This window comes from Pelobates fuscus, chromosome 10 (genome assembly GCF_036172605.1).
Source record: "Pelobates fuscus isolate aPelFus1 chromosome 10, aPelFus1.pri, whole genome shotgun sequence".
NCBI classification, from domain to species: Eukaryota; Metazoa; Chordata; class Amphibia; order Anura; family Pelobatidae; genus Pelobates; species Pelobates fuscus.
The window spans coordinates 104,951,274-104,970,132 of NC_086326.1; the positions used below are offsets into that span (position 1 = coordinate 104,951,274).

Consider the following 18,859-nt stretch of genomic DNA (forward strand, 5'->3'; position numbering starts at 1 on the left):
GCTCTAATGTTTCTGTCATGTTTTTGACAAGCTCATGCAATTGCTGATTGTACCACATGTAACTGCCTAACCAAAATAAAAATAAAAATAAGAAAAGATGTTTAGCTTACCTGTTAGTCGAAAATCATGAATATACTTTTGTTTGTTTTTATTCTTTATTTTTGCTCATTTAACGTATAAAGCAATACAAAGCAACAAGTATCATATAGATGTACAATAAGCTGAAAAACAATATGTGCAGAACTTCAGGCAGAGGTAGAAAAACACAGGAATTAAAATTTTGTTGCATAATTTAATGAGCATAGGACATAGAAGTCCGCTATACAACCAACATTGATTTCAGAATAAACCAAGAATAAAAGGCCCATGCTATGATCCTAGTGTGCCTTGGACAATGGGTGGTAAAGGGGAAAACTCACATGGACCAGAGCCCTATCACCACTGGCTCTGGGTTTGAACAGCTCCACAGGAGAGGGAAGTATCCCACACTGTGTTAACAGGATCTGGATGGTATGTATGGAGACGAGAGGAACTAGCTCTAAGCCTATGTTAATGGAAATAGATAGTATAAAACTTAACTTTTAATATTTATATAAAAATGAAAAAAAGAGTAAATTGTGTAATGGTCAGTGCCGTAAAAAAACGGAGTGCTGGTGGGTATAATAGATCACCCTGTAGTACTGCCGGTAAAAAATAACCGTTGCCAAATACAAAATACAATCACAAAAAAGGTGGAAAAAATAGTAATACTGCAAAAACGATACAAAAGACAGTAGTGCCTGAGAATAGTGGTGCTCTCGAGGAGAGCAAATATAGGTAGTGTAGAGACAGGGGTACGCTAATTTGTACCTTCAAGGGCACCTATTCAAAAGCTGATTCTTCTAACTCTGTCTAAGGCTGAAGAAGTATAAATGCTAGCTAATCGGCAGATAAGGGCCCTGCAGCTATAAACTATACTGTGCCTTCGAAGGCACCTATCAAAGAATTAATATAGCTATCACCGTCTGTTGGAATAATGCAGATCGCCAAAGTATCAAAACACCCAGGTCTGGCCGCTGCTGGTAGATATCGTAATAATAAATCCATGGACAAAAGTTTTCTAACAATATACTGGTCAAGGACAGGGCCGGACTGGCCCACCGGGATAACGGGAAATTTCCCGGTGGGCCGCGGAACCTGGGGCTGGGCTGACATCCCTAATGATCGCTCAGGCTCCTTTGATCCCGGCCAGCCATGAGTGAGATGTGCGGCCGCACAGAGCCCCATGGGAGCAGGGGAAGCCAGGCGGCCGGCACAGCTCACATATGGCCGGCCGGGATCATTAAAAAAAAAATAATTGTGGCGGGGCGGAGCCTAGTGTGCGGCGGGGGTGGGGCTTAGCGTGCGGCGGGGGTGGGGCTTAGCGTGCGGCGGGGGCGGAGCTTGCGGTGCGGCGGGGGCCTGGCTGACTGCAGCATGGGAAGCAGGAAGGAGTCCCTGCTAACCCAACAACCAGCCTCCAGGAGCTCCAAGGGATGTGGAGGTAAGAAGCAGGTCACCGTGTCTGTGTGTGACTGCCTGTGTGTGTGTGTGTGGGACTGCGTGTGTGGGACTGCCTGCGTGTGTGTGTGACTGCCTGCGTGTGTGTGTGTGACTGCCTGTGTGTGTGACTGCCTGTGTGTGTGACTGCCTGTGTGTGTGTGTGTGTGACTGCCTGTGTGAGTGACTGTCTGCGTGTGTGTGACTCTGTCTGCCTGTGTGTGTGACTCTGTCTACCTGTGTGTGACACTGTCTACCTGTGTGTGTGACATTGTCTGCCTGTGTGTGTGTGACTGTCTGCCTGTGTGTGTGCGACTGTCTGTGTGTGACTGTCTGCGTGCGTGTGACTGTCTGCCTGTGTGTGTGACTGTCTGCCTGTGTGTGTGACTCTGTGTGCGTGTGACTGCCTGTGTGTATGACGGTCTGCCTGTGTGTGTGTGACTGTCTGTGTGTGACTGTGTGTGTGACGGTCTGCCTGTCTCTGTATGTGTGGATGTTTGCATCAGTGTCAGTGACTGTCTGCCTGTCTCTGTATGTGTGGATGTTTGCCTCGGTGTCAGTGACTGTCTGCCTGTCTCTTTATGTGTGGATGTTTGCCTCGGTGTCAGTGACTGTCTGCCTTTGTGTGTGTGCATCTGCTAGTGAGTGAGCAAGCGAGCATCTGTGTGTGTGCGCGCGCGCGCATCTGCTAGTGAGGGAGCCTCTGTGTGTGTGCGCCTGCTAGTGAGTTTGTGTGTGTCAGTGAGCTTGTCTGTAGTGAATCTGTGTGTTAGTGAGCTCTTCTGTAGGGAGCATGTGTGTGTCAATGGGCTTGTCTGTAGGGAGAGTCTGTGCGCATCAGTGAGCTTGTCTGTAGTGAACGTGTGTGTGTGACAGTGAGCTTGTCTGTAGTAAGCTTGTGTGTGTATATCAGAGTTTGTCTGTACTAAATTTGTGTGTGTGCCAGTAACCTTGTCTGTGTGTGTCATTGAGAGTGTCTGCCAATGAGCCTATTTGTGTGCATCAGTAAGATTGTCTGTGTCTGCATGTGCGTATGCTTTACTGTATAATTTAATTAACCTGAAAGAACTAATATTTTGAATTAGAAGAAGAAATGTATCAAAATATATATTATATATATATATATATATATATATAAAAAGCTGTTGTACCTGATGAAAGTCCACAAGAGGGGATGAAACGTTGATCTTCTCTTAAATATTTCAATAAAAGTTACGTTTTAAGGAAATCCGAGAGTGCAGCCAACTATTTCAATTGCATATATATATATATATATATATATATATATATATATATATATATATATATATACATACATACATACACATACATACATACATATATATATATATATATATATATATATACACATACATACATACACACATACATACATACATACATACATACATATATATATATATATATATATATATATATATATATATATATATATATATATATATATATATATATATATATATACCCAACATAGCACAATGATTTATGAGGCTTGCATAGATTTTTTTTTCCAGGGCTGCTTCGTATCCCCAGTCCGGCCCTGGTCAAGGATAATATATCAAATGGTAGTGTGTTAAGATAGAGCCCCATTTTTTAAATTGTCAATATGCATTTTATGCTTATCTAGCACCATTAGGTGTTGTCTCCACCTAGTGGCAACTTTTGAGATTGTTTCCACCTTTATCACATATCCTTTTTTATTTTATTTTTCTATTTTTTGTATATATATTAAAAGTTAAGTTTTATACTATCTATTCCCATTAACATAGGCTTGGAGCTAGTTCCTCTCGTCTCCTTACATTTCATCAACCGGGTTCATGCCCCGCTCTACTAGCCCTGATACTAACATATAGTATTCTCCCACCTTCTTCCTCTAGGATCTGGATGGTATGCTCCCAGTTAGTAGATGGTACTATATACTATAGGACACAGAGAGGCAGAAACCCCTAATTGAATAGTATCTTCAACAGTTTTATTGTAAAAAGGGTAAAAAAAAACCTCTTACTTTGCAATTGGTGGGTATGCCAGCAAACCTACCCACATAAAAGCATATGTGTACAGAGTAAAACAGCGTTCCCCACTCAGTGTAAGTCACTTCCGGGTTTCACCAGTCCTGATCACGTGATCTCTTCCAGGTCCACCTCTGTGACGTCTTGCTTGACGCCTTTCTCCCTCCTACTATTCAATTAGGGGTTTCTGCTTCTCTCTGTCCTATATTATTATATAGAACCATCTACTAACTGGGAGCATACCATGCAGATGCTGTTAACAGTGTGGGACACTTTCCTCTCCAGTGGAGCTGTTCAAACCCAGAGCTCTGCTCCATGTGAGTTTTCCGCCTTTACCACCCATTGTGCATTATTCTATTCAGATAGTGTGCACTATATTTTGTTTTTTCTAATTTATGGATCTACAGGTATTTTGTCATCAGTTCAAGCGCGCTTTTTTGGGTAACATTTATCTTATTTGTGTATACATTTTGTTTCACTGTGGTATAGTGCTGCTAGACTGAGTGCGTCATCACCTCTATAGTGCTTACACACTTTTGGTTTTTCTAGTGTGCCATGGGCTGATGAATAGACTTTAGATTTTAAATGACTCTGGTTAACCCAATGTCCTGAGCTTTTAAATGCCATCCAGGTTGGAAAGAATAGACATTGGTCAAGTGTAACTGAAAATGTCTTTGTGCTGAGGATAGTCCCAGATTTTGAAAACCTCCATCAAATGCTTTGACAAGGAATGTCACCCACAGACTCTTTTCACAATAACCACTGCCATGCGGACCAGATGTTTTCAGCAAGAGCTCCCACGGCTGGTTCCGAATATTGGGGACTATGCCCGGGCCACTTACTCTTTTTGACCACAGCCAGCATCCATCCTGTTCACCGGTCAACGATGCACCTGGGGAGACCCGATAAGAGTGTCTCCTCCGCTGAACTATCCGACTTGAGGCTTGCGGCCTACACATGTTTGGAACCGAGGGAAGACGGCTGCTCTCCTAGTTCACAGGCCGATAGTGTGGTTCTCGCTGAATGCTCTCCCCCCCCCCTCTTCAGACCGACGGAGGTTATCCCGGTCCCCACTGACCCACTCCAGGTACCCTAATTGGCTACAAGCAGCTATCTCAGGGCAGATACGCGGCCGCACATGCCGAGCAGGAGCCCCCGCAGCAAGAACTAGTCCATTTGAGTGCAATAGATCGCTTAACACAATGCATCAACGCAACCTTTTACCGTGGGCACAACTGGAATGAGCGGGGCGGAGGGGGAGTGAGCAGGCCCCCTCAGGGCACAACTACCATGCCTAGGCTTGCAGCCCCCTTCACTGGCCCGCCTAGGCTGAGAGCCCTAAGGGATGTACTCCCTCGGCATCTTCAGAAGCCTACAGACGCGAAGCAGCAACGCCGCAGGCGAAGAAACACCTGGAGCTTCTGCTACTCCCTTCCTGGGAAAGACTTAGACTCCATCGTGAGCCCCTGAGCCCATGGAAGCAAGATGCAGATCCTCATCATGGCCTGGGGCGGGAGGGAGGCCATGCTCTGCACCTGTTTGGCAACACCTCATGGCTGTCTCTACCGACTCGCGATTACTGGCATCGGCTGAGGACGATCTCACCTTGCAGGACTTGTTACCAGCTACGCTGAGGCAATATCCTGCTTGGCTGCTACCTCCGTCTTGTATTCCAATGCCATTATTCTTTATCTAAGCATTGCTATTGTTTGTGTTACAGCAATAATTTCCCTTTTACATATAACTGACGTAGAGCAGATGTGGCCTGGCCCTGGATAATTTAAATAAGGTTTACCTTAAGCTGAGCATTAGCATTCAAATATGGGAGGGACACAGTGGTCTAAATACCTTGTCTGTTTTAGCTTGACTTTCAGTACTTCACCTATGTAAAATTGTTCTAGTCTACCTTACTATATACATGGCATAGAATTATCAATGAAAAGCAGTGTCTCTTAAGCTTTTCCCATATGGTCGAGTGAATCTAGCATATGCATTGTACAGTTAGTATTTTTCACTACTAGCAATCTCATGTCTGAAGTACCCTACCTGCATAAAAGCTTAGATCAAGACATATATCAAGACATTTGAGACGTGTTTGTTATGCCTGCTTAATCGAAAAACACCAACAAAAAAAGAGGCTGTCAATCTGAAGATTATTTCAATGTGCATTTTATTGTGATGTTGTTATTGGATCATCTGTTATAACTCCATTTCTTTTTTCTGTACCGTATCTTTTAATGCCTCAATAAACTAAAGATTGACAAAAAGAAAACCGAACACCACACTTTATTTCCAAAACAATGAAGGTTCCTTCATATTCACCCACATCAAGTCAAGATGTATAGGCTAAAATACTGATCCAATTAACTGTATATCTGTATCCAGATTATTCTATTAAACAATGCTCGGATTTTCTAATTCAGGCCTAAACTTGGTCCGGGTTTCATCCAGATGGCTTAAAGACGAATCAAATGCTTAAAATCCTAGATTTAAAATTTGAATTACTTGCCTCCTGGCAATCTATTTTAGAATTTGTATTTTTTAATTTTGGAGCCAATCCTTTTTAGTGTTTCTCATTTTTAGGGATACATTTTATGTTAAAAATATAACAGCCTGCGGGTATGTCAGCTGAGTACCACCATTACTTATCGGCTTCCTGGACTATTTTTGGACCATCCTGTATCGCCTTGCTGAGCCAAAGTATTCAATAATTTTTCTATATGGTAGGGATTTTCCAAAAGGTAGATCCTCAGTTGTTTTGGAACTACAACATCCATGATGCTTTAGTTTTGCTACTGGGAAGACTGGTGTTAGAATGGTGGCATCATGGCTAAATTGAAGGTTAAAAAAACCTTAACAAATTAGTTAAGGGACCTTTAAAGGGAAGTGAATGTGAAGATCTGAAACTTAGGATACATTTTGGCACATTAGGTATATCATTATCAAGTAACTCTAATTTATCCCAGAGGCTCACGACCTGTGGTGCGCATAACACAGGGGGTATGGTCACCACAAGTAGTATGCAAGGAGCTGTCCAAATGTCCATCTTAGTGCCCCCCAAGAAGCAGTCAGCTGTTTGCTAAGGCACAGTAGGTGCCTGCTTACCTGGACGTGCCTACTCTGCCCTAATGTTCTGTGTCTGAGATTGGTAACTAAAATAATAGATAAGGGTGGTGCAGTAGACATTGCTTACCTAGATTTCAGTAAGGCTTTGGACACAGTTGCACATAGAAGGCTTATCAATAAACTGCAATCTTTAAGTTTGGATTCCAATATTGGTGAATGGGTAAAGCAGTGGCTGAGTGACAGGCAACAGTGAGTTGTAGCCAATGGAGTATATTCGAAGCATGGGCTTGTCACCAGTGGGGTACCTCAGGGATCTGCACTTGAACCCATTCTCTTTAATATTTTTATTAGTAATATTGCAGAAGGTCTTGATGGTAAGGTATGTCTTTTTGCTGATGATACTAAGATATGTAACTGGGTTGATGTTCCTGGAGGGATAAGCCAAATGGCAAATGATTTAGGTAAACTAGAAAAAATGGTCAGAGTTGTGGCAACTGACATATAATGTGGATAAGTGCAAGATAATGCATCTTAGACATAAAACCCAAGGGCAGAGTACATAATATTTGATACCCTACTAACCTCAACATCTGAGGAAAGGGATTTAGGGGTGATTATTTCTGATGACTAAAAGGTAGGCAGACAATGTAACAGAGCAGCAGGAAATGCTAGCAGAATGCTTGGTTGTATAGGGAGAGGTATTAGCAGTAGAAAGAGGGAAGTGCTCATGCCATTGTACAGAACACTGGTGAGACCTCACTTGGAGTATTGTACGCAGTACTGGAGACCGTATCTTCAGAAGGCTACGGATACTTTAGAGAGAATTCAGAGAAGGGCTACTAAACTGGTTCATGGATTGCAGGATAAAACTTACCAGGAAAGGTTAAAGGATCTTAACATGTATACCTTGGAGGAAAGACGAGACAGGGGGGATGTGATAGAAACATTTAAATACATAAAGGGAATCAACACAGTAAAGGAGGAGACTATATTTAAAAGAAGAAAAACGACCACAACAAGAGGACATAGTGTTAAATTAGAGGGGCAAAGGTTTAAAAATAATGTCAGGAAGTATTACTTTACTGAGAGGGTAGTGGATGCATGGAATAGCCTTCCAGCTGAAGTGGTAGAGGTTAACACAGTGAGGGAGTTTAAGCATGCGTGGGATAGGCATAACTATAAGGCCAGGGACTAATGAAAGTATTTTTAAAAATTGGGCAGACTAGATGAGCCGAATGGTTCTTATCTACACATTCTATGTTTCTATGTGGCAAGGGAGCTCTGGTGTTTGTGCTCTTCCAGCACTGTTCCCTTGCGCACCCTGTGGGGATGCCGGTTATGATATCACTCCAACCCCGCCATCACTAAACAGCACAAAAGCGAGCAGTGCTGAAAGAGCAAAAAGATCCCACACTAGACTCCACTCCAGCTCTCCCAAAGATAGGAAGACTGGGTAGACTTAAATAAAAATAATACATTAATCATAATTTGTGAGTGTGTGTAAAAGAATGTGTATGTGTCTGTCAGTGTGTGCCAAATCACTGAGTTGTGTCTATCACTCGGTGACTGTGTGTGTTTCTGTAAGTGTGCATGTCAGTGAATAATATATGTAAGTCACTAAGTGTGTGCCCACAAAATATCCTTTCATGTGACTGGGTAGGCGACTTTGTGCTGACAATAAATACAGGTTGTTGGGTGGAGGAAGCATTGAGACTGGGTGGGTTGGTAGATTTAGGAGTATGTGAACAGGGAGGTCGATGCTGAGTAAGATGCAAAGTTATTGATAGGCAGGTTAGTGGGTGGAACACATACTTACCATAGGGTGGCTACACTTTACAGCCATGCACACTATTAACAAGCCAGTTGGGTGGGCAATTGTAAAAGAGAAACTAAAGGAGTTGCAGACCGGTAAGTCAGCCTTCAAAGGTAAGGCACTTGGGTGCACTGCACTTCAAGAACATCGCCTAGCTCACTCCTTAGCAGAGTGCTGCAGACCTGATTTTAGTCTGCTTAAAAACTACTTTAAAACGTGACTGTCTTACATAGCATTGTGATCAAAAGCAAGTAGACGTGATCCATATATTTAGTCCACATTTCACTGCACGTGGATAATAAGACATAATACAGAACAAGACAGAACTGACCCTTGTGATAACAATGAGCGGGAACCAAGGGCTAACTCATGGAAATGAATGGGTGTATGAGACCTGCATATCAACTTTAGTTATGGATGACAAATTGGCTTTATAGTGGAGGAGGAAGACATCCTCACTCTAAGTGTAAATATTTTTTTATCATTATACAATAAAGCATGCTTTTTATTTCTGACGCAAGTAATTCTAGCACTGAAGAATGTAATGGTGTCATGATTTTTCTTATTTATTTTTTTGCTGGGAATACAATGTTTTGGGAAACTTTGATCTTTAATAAGCAAGAATGTGCGAACTGGCGTAGGAACAGTACATTTCTAATTAAAGAATGACCCCTTTTGTAGATACATATATGTACCCTTCCCCAGAGCCCAGCACAAGTCTACCATGTTTACAGAATATTCATTAATTTAGAGGCTTAACGAGATAAGCAACATTACTACATGATAAGAACCAGGGAAAATGTAAGTCTGGCTGACAACTGATAGGCTAGTGACTCCAAAAAATCTCAAGGAAGTACATTTCCTTGACTATTTCGATCAAGCTTAAGTCAAGTGGTCGAGGGAACTCTATTAGCCTTTACATTTCATCGACAAGCAAAAAAAAACAATATCATGAGGTGTTTTCAACTTCCAGTTTTGTGTTCCCTTTTGATTATCCTAAAAGGATCAGGACATGCCAATCCTTTGCCTGGGACAACTCTGGAGAACTCGCCATGGCATAGAGAAGAAGATAAAATACTGAGCTCCACTACTGAAAACAGGAAGGAGGAATTCCTACGGAGTATGAACCTGTCGCGAGTCCCCACCCAGGAGAAAACAAAAATTAAGCCCCCCAAGTTTATGATCGATTTGTACAACAGATATGTAACAGATAAAAAGTCCATGCCAGCGTCAAACATCATACGCAGCTTTTATGTCGAAGGTATGGGAAATTTTTTATTAATTTTTGTTATTTGGTGGTAATTATGAGAAGTCTAAATTATGTTTCTTTACTTTGGTTTTAACCCCTTAAGTTCCAGATTTAGCTTGATTAGTGTTAGCCAGTGGTTCTTAATCAGTAGGGGTTTTTTGTGTTTGTCAATTTATTGCTTTTATTTTTATCCTGTGCCACACACATCCAAAACAAAAACCTATTGCATTATAGAGGAACATATATGCGTGGGATGCTGATCATTAGCTTTTGAGGATCATTAAAGCTGTAAACCGTAAGAGAAAAAGCACAGAACATACAACTGAATGGGGATAATTTTGCATTAAAGTTTTACAAAGTTATTTATGGAAGTTGACATTATTTTATACTATAACATGTTTCACCATTATGTATGTTTTATATTACTTAATTTTTCTTTTTATATTTTTTTTTATACACATTATATATTCCCGATTTTGGGGATTTTTTTACCCTGCAGCGGCTTAGGGCCCAGTGATTAAAAGCAATGAACTACCCATTGATCGTCTAACTGATAATCTACACCAGTGGTAGGCAAACTTCAGCATGACAGATGTTTTGGACTACATGTCCCACAATGCTGTCAAAGCATCAGGATCGACATGTGGTGTGCCAAATTGCCTACCCTGATCTAAACCATGTTTAGTTGTCTGTGGATTATTCACTAAAATGCACATTTTGGGTGTGTCTTTTTTTAAAGCGGTTTACTTTCCATTCATGAATATTTATATTAATATGCATATATGCTAATTAACTAATTTGGGGTTAATTTGAAATCTATATTAAAAAAAAAAAGAGATATGATTTAAGAATATAATGGAGTTAAAAAATACTTCCAACTCTACTGTGTATTCTCTGTATAGTGTGAACCACACATTTCAGGCTAAAATTGTCAATCTATGCTTAAAAGGGGAGAATATGTTTCAAATCTGTATTCTGTAGATATTTTTATAAAAAAAATTTAAATGTTTTTTCAATTCACTACAATTTCCCATTTAATGAATAAACCCCAGATCTAAGATTTTAACTAAACCAGAATTTTTCATGAATTCATTTCTAGTGAAAATTAGTGATCTGAAAAAAAAAAAAGAAGTAGTAGTATAAATTTTACATTTTGGCATAAATAGATGCAAACAGTTTTGTAGGTCTGCCTAAAAACCTATGATTTGATACACACAATTACTTTGTTAATTCTGCAGTTTGTTAGTTATCTGTTCAATTAATATGATGATAAAACATTCATCCATAAGTAGAAGATTTGCATAACGGCAAACATGTATAATAATTAATGGCAAAATAATCTTAAAAACTGGATCATGGCAAAATAATCTTAAAAACTGGATCTGGTTTGTAGGGGTTGGCTATAATAATGCACCTGTTTTGTTGATGTTGATTCTTTAGAAAGGGAAATGGACTTTCATGCATTTTATATGTACTTTTTTAGTGAAAATGAATTGGTTATATGTAATTGTTTGTAAGAAAATCTGTATTTCATTTTTATGGTGTCTTCAGTAGGTGAGTGAGTAATGCACGTGTTGAGAAAGGTGGTATAGTCTACGTACTAAGGAATAACACTCATATCTGGGATTTCGGTATTTGACCTAAAGTCTCAGAGTTTTTACGTAGAATTTCTAAATGAATGGGTAGCTCCTCTTTATTAACCCCTTAAGGACCAAACTTCTGGAATAAAAGGGAATCATGACATGTCACACATGTCATGTGTCCTTAAGGGGTTAAAGTACATTTTTTGTCTGAGGCTTCAAATTATGCTTTTCTTACTAACGAGACACATGTTTTCTTTCTAGATATATTATGGGGTTTTAGTAAAGCCATATGCGGTCGGTCCAACTAATTCTGGTTTGGGTTAGTTTGAAAAATCTGTGATTTCCACAGCCAATCTACAGCACCAAAATCGCAGATATATCAAGGATCACAAGGAGGCCAATGATAAATCGAATTAATTCAGCAGGATGTCCTTTCACAAATTATCATTCACTTGCTATTTGCGAGTAAACTGATAATTTGAAGACCGATTTGATGGCTGACAGTGCTAGCAGCCAGCGTGCAAATGGTTAAAAACCCTCGCCAGCTCGAGGGTTAATTATGTGGCGAGTGGTCAGCACTTGCTAGCCACCCACCACATAGAAATAGTAAAATAAATAAATATCATATGGTGGTCAATAAGACCCCCATCAGAGGTGTAACTAGAAACCACAGTGCCTTGGTGCGAAAATTGCCCTGGGGCCCCCCCATACGAGCCGCGAGTTTGAGACATGCTTACTGTTAAAGCAGAGTAGGCACCTGCTCTCCCTACATTGCAAGTGCCTACTCTGCTAAAAATTTACCCAGCCGGCAAGGACGAGCAATATGACGTTATGCCAGCACCCGGCATCACTAAACTGTGCGCGTGAGGGAGCAGTGACAGGCTGGAAGACTGAGCTCCCGAGAGAAGATCTGTCAGTGAGTGTGCCTGTCAGTGAGTGTGTGTCTGTCAGTGTGTGTTTTTGTCATTGAGGGTGTCTGTCAGTGAGTGTGTTTCTGTCAGGGTGTGTGTGTGTGTGTGTGTTTTGTCCTCCCTCCTCACTGTTGTTAAAGTGAGGAAGGTAGGTAGGTAATTTATTTTAGGGGTGGTTGGTGGCTTGGGGACCCCTAGGTGGGGGAAGGGGCTTATTATTTGGCCCCTTCCCATGCTATTGTCCACACCCCACACTTTATAATTAATAAGGGCCCCTCCCGCCCCCTACTTGTACATATTCAGTCGTCCCCCCACCCATCAGCATGAGGGTAGAGGGGTTACTATGTCTCTCCCCCATTATATAAGTGGTAGGGCCCCCACCTGTCGGCATGGGTGGATACCAAAGGAAAGGACCCTAGGCCCCCCTTAAAATGTAAAGTATTCTCCAAATGATGCCCTCAGGTGGACACGGGGAGGGCCTTTTCTAGCGACTGGGCAGCAATGGCTGACCAGTCACTAGTTTTTAATGGAGTACAAAAACTTCCATTATAGCATTATGAGGGTCATATTGACCCCCATAAGATTTCCTATTTATTTAAATTATTGTTTTACATTTGTAGTAAGGTACCTGGCTAACAAACTCTGGCCAGCTGCCACATAATTAATCCTCACACCGAATAGGGTTTTTCACTATTTGTCCTCTAGCTGCTAGCGCTGCCAGTGGGTAAATCGTTCAGCTTTTTTTTTTTTTTTTAAATACGGACATGGAGAGAATTTTCTGACCTGTAGTTGCCACCTTCAGCCTGGATTTTAGCTGTCTGGCATAGACTGACCCGGCTAAAATCCATACCAAATTCTATCAAAACTTTGTTTTATTCTATCACCAATGTCTAGATTTTGCAGTCCAAATGGCACTGAACCGAATGGGGCAAAACCATCCGGCTGCATACGGGGCCATTCGGACAGGAAAATCTGGACATTGGTGAAATAATTAATCAACTTTAGTGATTTACTCTATTAGTTTTAACACATGATGTGCAGAAGATTTGTATAAAAATGTGTTGATATTGAAGATTTTCATGTACTTTGATTTCTTGGAAGGTAACTTTTTAGAAGAAAATGAAGAAGGTAGCAGCCCAAATCTTTGCTCAGTTTGCTAGTTCAAATTAAAACATTGAGACTATGACTAAAGTACAATTGTAAAGAACAATATGTTACTAAAAATCTAAATTGTATCAGTATTGTATTTGTCCAATTTGAACAACAGGCTAAATCAGTGTTTTTTGCCTTTCTAGACAGGGACCCAAAATTACTTATTATTATTATTATTATTATTATTATTGCCATTTATATAGCGCCAACAGATTCCGTAGCGCTTTACAATATTTTGAGAGGGGGGGATGTAACAATAAATAAGACAATTACAAGAAAACTTACAGGAACAATAGGTTGAAGAGGACCCTGCTCAAATGAGCTTACAGTCTATAGGAGGTGGGGTATTAGAAACATTAGGATAGGAAATATCAAGTAGGAGTGAAGCAGAGCTGGAGGAGAGAGCAAAGCACTATCCCATAGGAGAGCAAGAGACAGGTATGTAAGGGAGAGATTACTATGGGAGGCCATACGCTTTCCTGAAGAGATGGGATTTAAGGCCCTTCTTAAATGATTGAAGACTAGGGGAGAGTCTGATGGCAGTAGGCAAGTTATTCCATAGGATAGGAGCCGCCCGTGAGAGGTCCTGCAAGCGTGAGTTGGCCGTACGGGTGCGAGCAGCGGTCAGGAGGTGGTCGCGGGCAGAGCGGAGGGTACGAGGAGGGGCATACCTCTGGATCAGTGAAGAGATATAAGAGGGGCTGGAATTGTTCAGTGCTTTAAATGTATGGGTTAGCACTTTGAATTGACTCCTATAGGATACAGGGAGCCAATGTAAGGACTGGCAGAGGGGCGAGGTGTGAGAGGACCGACTGGATAGGAAAATCAGTCTAGCTGCAGCATTCATTACAGACTGTAGCGGGGCAGTACGGCTTTTGGGGAGACCAATCAGGAGAGGGTTACAGTAATCCATGCGGGAAATTACTAGAGCATGGACAAGCTCCTTGGTAGCATCTTGCGTAAGAAAGGGGCGGATGCGGGCTATGTTTTTGAGTTGGAACCTACAGGACTTGGCAACAAACTGGATGTGAGACTCAAAGGTGAGACCAGAGTCAAGTATGACGCCAAGACAGCGCGCTTGTAGGGATGGACTTATGTGGATATCACTGACTTGAAGGGAGAGTGAGAGAGGAGGATCAGTATTAGGAGGAGGAAAGACAAGGAGTTCAGTTTTAGAGAGGTTAAGTTTGAGAAAGCGTGACGACATCCAGTCAGAGATGGAAGAGAGGCAAGCAGTGACACGTTGCAGGACGGCCGGGGAGAGGTCCGGTGAGGAGAGGTATATCTGAGTGTCATCAGCGTACAGGTGGTAGTTGAATCCAAAAGAGGCAATAAGTTTTCCAAGAGAGGCAGTATAAAGACATTGGGCTGGTGGCCTGTTACATGACATTGGGTTGGTGGCCTGTTCATGAATTCTGCAAAGTATTCTCAGAGGAGTTTTTAATGTACTTAGGAAGGCAGTGCCACTACTTTAATACTTAAAGGGACACTATAGTCACCAGATAAACTACTGCTTATTGTAGTTGTTCTGGTGATTATAGTCAGCCCCTGCAGGCATTTTGTTGTAAACACCATCTTGGCCAGGGCAGTGTTTGGCTCAGTCCCGTGGCGCACCCCCTTGACAATCTTAACAAATTCAATGCTTTCCTATGGGAAAGCATTGTCATTGCTAAGATTATCACTTTTGATGATGTAAACCAAGAAGGCAGTTCAGGGCAGAGCCAGCGCTGGCATACTGAAAATAAGGTAAGATTTTTCTATATTTAGGAGATCGGGGTGGGGAGGGCAGAGGGGCGGGAGGGCAGGGGGGCTAGATAGTGTTTTTAACACTATAGGATCAGGAATACATGTTTGTGTTCCTGACCCTATAGTGTTCCTTTAACAGTAAGATTTATTGTGAGCATTTGATGGGAGATGTTAATATTTGTTTTCTAAACATAGGAGACCCACTAAAATACCGTCAGAAATCATGAGGGACAGATATTTTACTTTGCGTTAATGACAAATCCCACTTTATTAAAAAGACTTGTACGGCAACTCATATTTTAGTTACCCTAGCCCACAATTAGAAAAGTCAGTGGTTTTCTATCGAAAAGTAAACTATATAAATTAAATTCAACATTTACTAATCCTGACAAGAAGTTCACCGTTTTGGTTGCTGCACAAAGATTCTCCACTAGATGGCACAAGCATACTTTTGACAAGAGGGTTTTAATTCACAATTTTCTCTCCAGTGAAGAATTTTGACAAATTGTAAGTAAGACAGTAAGACAAAACTGGATATTCTCATAAATCCCTACAAATGAATTAACTCTTAATGGGGCAGACGAAAATTAGCCCTTCGCTCAAACTCAGACTACATTTGGGAGGCAGCAATAGCCTCTATAGTATTTGTCAACCTAAATTAGTTTACGGTAAATTGTATATTTGCAATGAGATATTTTAATTGAGGTTTCCATGGGTTTTCATAGGGACAGGTTTTTATATATAAAATATATTACAAAGTCAAAGCTGATAGTGTTGATTTGTTCCATTTAAGGAATACTGTAGTGCCAGGAAAGCTCTCAAGGTCAAAGCTCTCAAGGTCAACATCTAGTGACTAATGTTTAGCCCTGCAGTGTAAGCAATGCCTTATCTGTGAAGGTCAATGTTTTACACTGCACCAAGACACTTTAATTGAGATTAAGTGGTCTGTGTGCATATTCTGTCCCTTTCATAATTAATGTTTGGCTAATTAAAGGCATAGCATAAGTCATTGGAACTATAGGTATAGTATGTTCCTCAAACTGAAGAAGTTAATAGAACAGGTGGAGTTCTAGTGAATAGTTAGGGTTTTAAGGGGACACTATGCTTGGAGTCACTGAGAAATGCTACACATACAGAGTTAAAGAGGTTTACTGTTAGATATTAAATGCCTCATCTGGCAGCATCATTAGCCAATCCAGAATGAGTTTTGGGGTGGCTAATGTTAATTCTGTGCATATTGGGTGTCTGTCATTGTCATTCATAGTATGCTGGCAACAGACAACCAATGGTGGCATGACACCCCTCTCCTTGTTGACCAAGTGCTTCCATTAGCCAGTCCTATGGAACATTGGGGGAACGATGTCACCAGAGGAGAGTCTGCTGCAGGCAAAACTAAACCTTGGCATGGGATTACAGGTAAGTTTAGTCTTTCTTTCCTTTTTAGGAGATGCGGTGCCTTTTTTTGTTTGGGGTAACCCTTTAAACACTATATAATAGAGTATGATGGTGTATATTAAATGAAGGGATTTAATGCTGTAAAAGTAACACGTTTTCATTTTCTCCTGTAGATATTCTGCTGTCTTCATCTATGGAAATTTCCACCCAAAGCCACATTTTGTTGTTCAATGTGTCTATACCACGGTATGAGGAAGTGACTCAAGCAGAGCTAAAAATGTATGTATCGCTCAGTAAAAGCCATACCGGCTACTTGCTTTTACATGATGTCCTACATATGGAGACTACTGAGAAGAAAAAAGAACCACACTCTTTTCTGGCATCCAAGGAATTTAAGAGAAGCCAGTGGATGACAATAGATGTGACCAGTGCAGTAAAGAGATGGATGAATTCTGAGATAGAAAATAACAAATTGGAGGTCTTTTTAAAAACGAAACCCCCACTTGAATCATTCAATGAAACGTCAAGTTCTGGTGCCACCATCAGTACTAATCACCCACCCTTTCTCATAGTTTTTTCAGATGATAAATGTAACAGGGTGAAGGAATCCAGCACTGAGATTAGGGACCTAATACTTCATGAGGAGCATAGTAGCTTGGAAACCATTTCCAAAAACCATGCTCTTAAATATGAAGAATACAAAGGAGAGAATAAAAACTTGCCAGAGAGCAAAGGAAGGATCAAACGTAGTGTGGAAGGCAATTACTGCAAAAGAACACAACTTATAGTGAATTTCAAGGACATTGGCTGGGATTCATGGATAATAGGGCCCAAGAGTTATGATGCTGGGGAATGCAAAGGGGAATGCTATAATCCTTTGACAGATAACTGGACACCAACAAAACATGCACTTGTGCAGACACTGATGCACCAAAAGTTTCCAAAACAAATAAGAAGAGCCTGCTGTGTACCCACAAAGCTAGAGTCTATACAAGTACTCTACATGGATAATGGTGTGCCGACGATAAACAATGATTTCAAGGAAATGCGAGTAGTTGAGTGTGGCTGTAGGTAGGAGGGTTTTGTTTGACTGAAAGGCTACTATAGACCATGCAGAGCTTAAAATAATGAGGAGGATGGTGCAAGCCATCTACTATGTGACAAAACGTCCCTCTAAGCTGAACTTTTAAAATGATCCATAAAATCGGTATCATGTACAAGTTATGGCATTTTAAATAGCATTGTTAATTTAGGTTACATTGGACTAAGCTCTATAACACAGCATTACATGGCTGGGAAAAAGAGGAATGAAATGTTATCCTACTTTTTTTACTTCAATGTACTAAAGTAGTGTGTTACATCAGAAAACAATATCAATGTTAGCTATGACAAAGGAATGCAGTTTAAAATGTTATACTTAAAGAATATAAAGAAGAGGGAAGAGCAAAATTATTATTTTTTTTAAGTCAAAAAGAGGTGGAAAGCACTATTTTTGAGCTAGATGTGTTCTAGATATCAGGAAGCTTTATGTCATCCAATAGAAAAGTTAGCTTTTAAAAAGTGTTATGCAGAATACGTGGCATAATTCATGGATCATTTAACAGGGGTAAAGTAGGAGTCATAGATAGAACATGTACAGGAGGAAATATATGTAAACGATATGTGAACAGTATATGTGACGCTAGGGAAGATAGAACAGTAATTCATAGAATGCTATGTTTAATATGTTACAGCAAATGAAAACAGGCATATATGATACATTACGTTGTAGATTTAATTAGATGGGTGTGGGAGAGTCAAAGAGTCAAAAAGTCATGGATTCTAAATTTGTGTTTAGAATTGAAAGCAAAAGATGTCCTCATAGATTGGTAAACGTAACAAATTCCTTATTCTATAATGGTTTCGCCTCAAACCCAATAAAGCCGAGATGTTAGTCAGACCCCTTTATAACATAGTTGCCCTAGCTTCTATGAAGGGTTCAGAGAAAACTCTACCTTTCTTGGCAGACACAAAACTGTTTTATGAGATCCAGAAATAATTTTATTAAAATAAAATGATAAAAGATTAATTTGGAAAGGTTACTAATCTTGTTATTTATAATGTACAGAGTGAGGTGGGAATGTCAAAGAGCAGAATGACAACAACCATTACTAATTGTATATGTAAATATGTATATATTTGTAGCTCTAATTCTGTGCCTTACCCAGTGACCATGAAAGAGACATTATCTCAGTTGTTTGCTTTTGGGACAATCATCGGTTGTTCAGATCAGAAAGTTCAGATCCCTCTCTGAATCAGTAATCACACATCACAACTTTCAAAGGCATCATAATCCCTATTCAATTTGCTAATCTACATATTTTATGCCATCTCAGAGGGCTTCCCCAGAACCTTCA

General features: G+C 40.5%; 1 protein-coding gene across 1 annotated transcript; it reads left to right on the forward strand.

Moving 5' to 3' along the window:
• The first annotated feature begins 9,326 nt into the window (after positions 1-9,326).
• On the forward strand, positions 9,327-18,550 carry GDF2 (growth differentiation factor 2). The gene is made up of 2 exons (XM_063434121.1): positions 9,327-9,688; positions 16,637-18,550. Exons 1-2 carry the CDS (start codon positions 9,379-9,381, stop codon positions 17,536-17,538), a joined length of 1,212 nt encoding a protein of 403 aa, XP_063290191.1. The 5' UTR covers positions 9,327-9,378; the 3' UTR covers positions 17,539-18,550.
• The last annotated feature ends 309 nt before the right edge of the window (positions 18,551-18,859 follow it).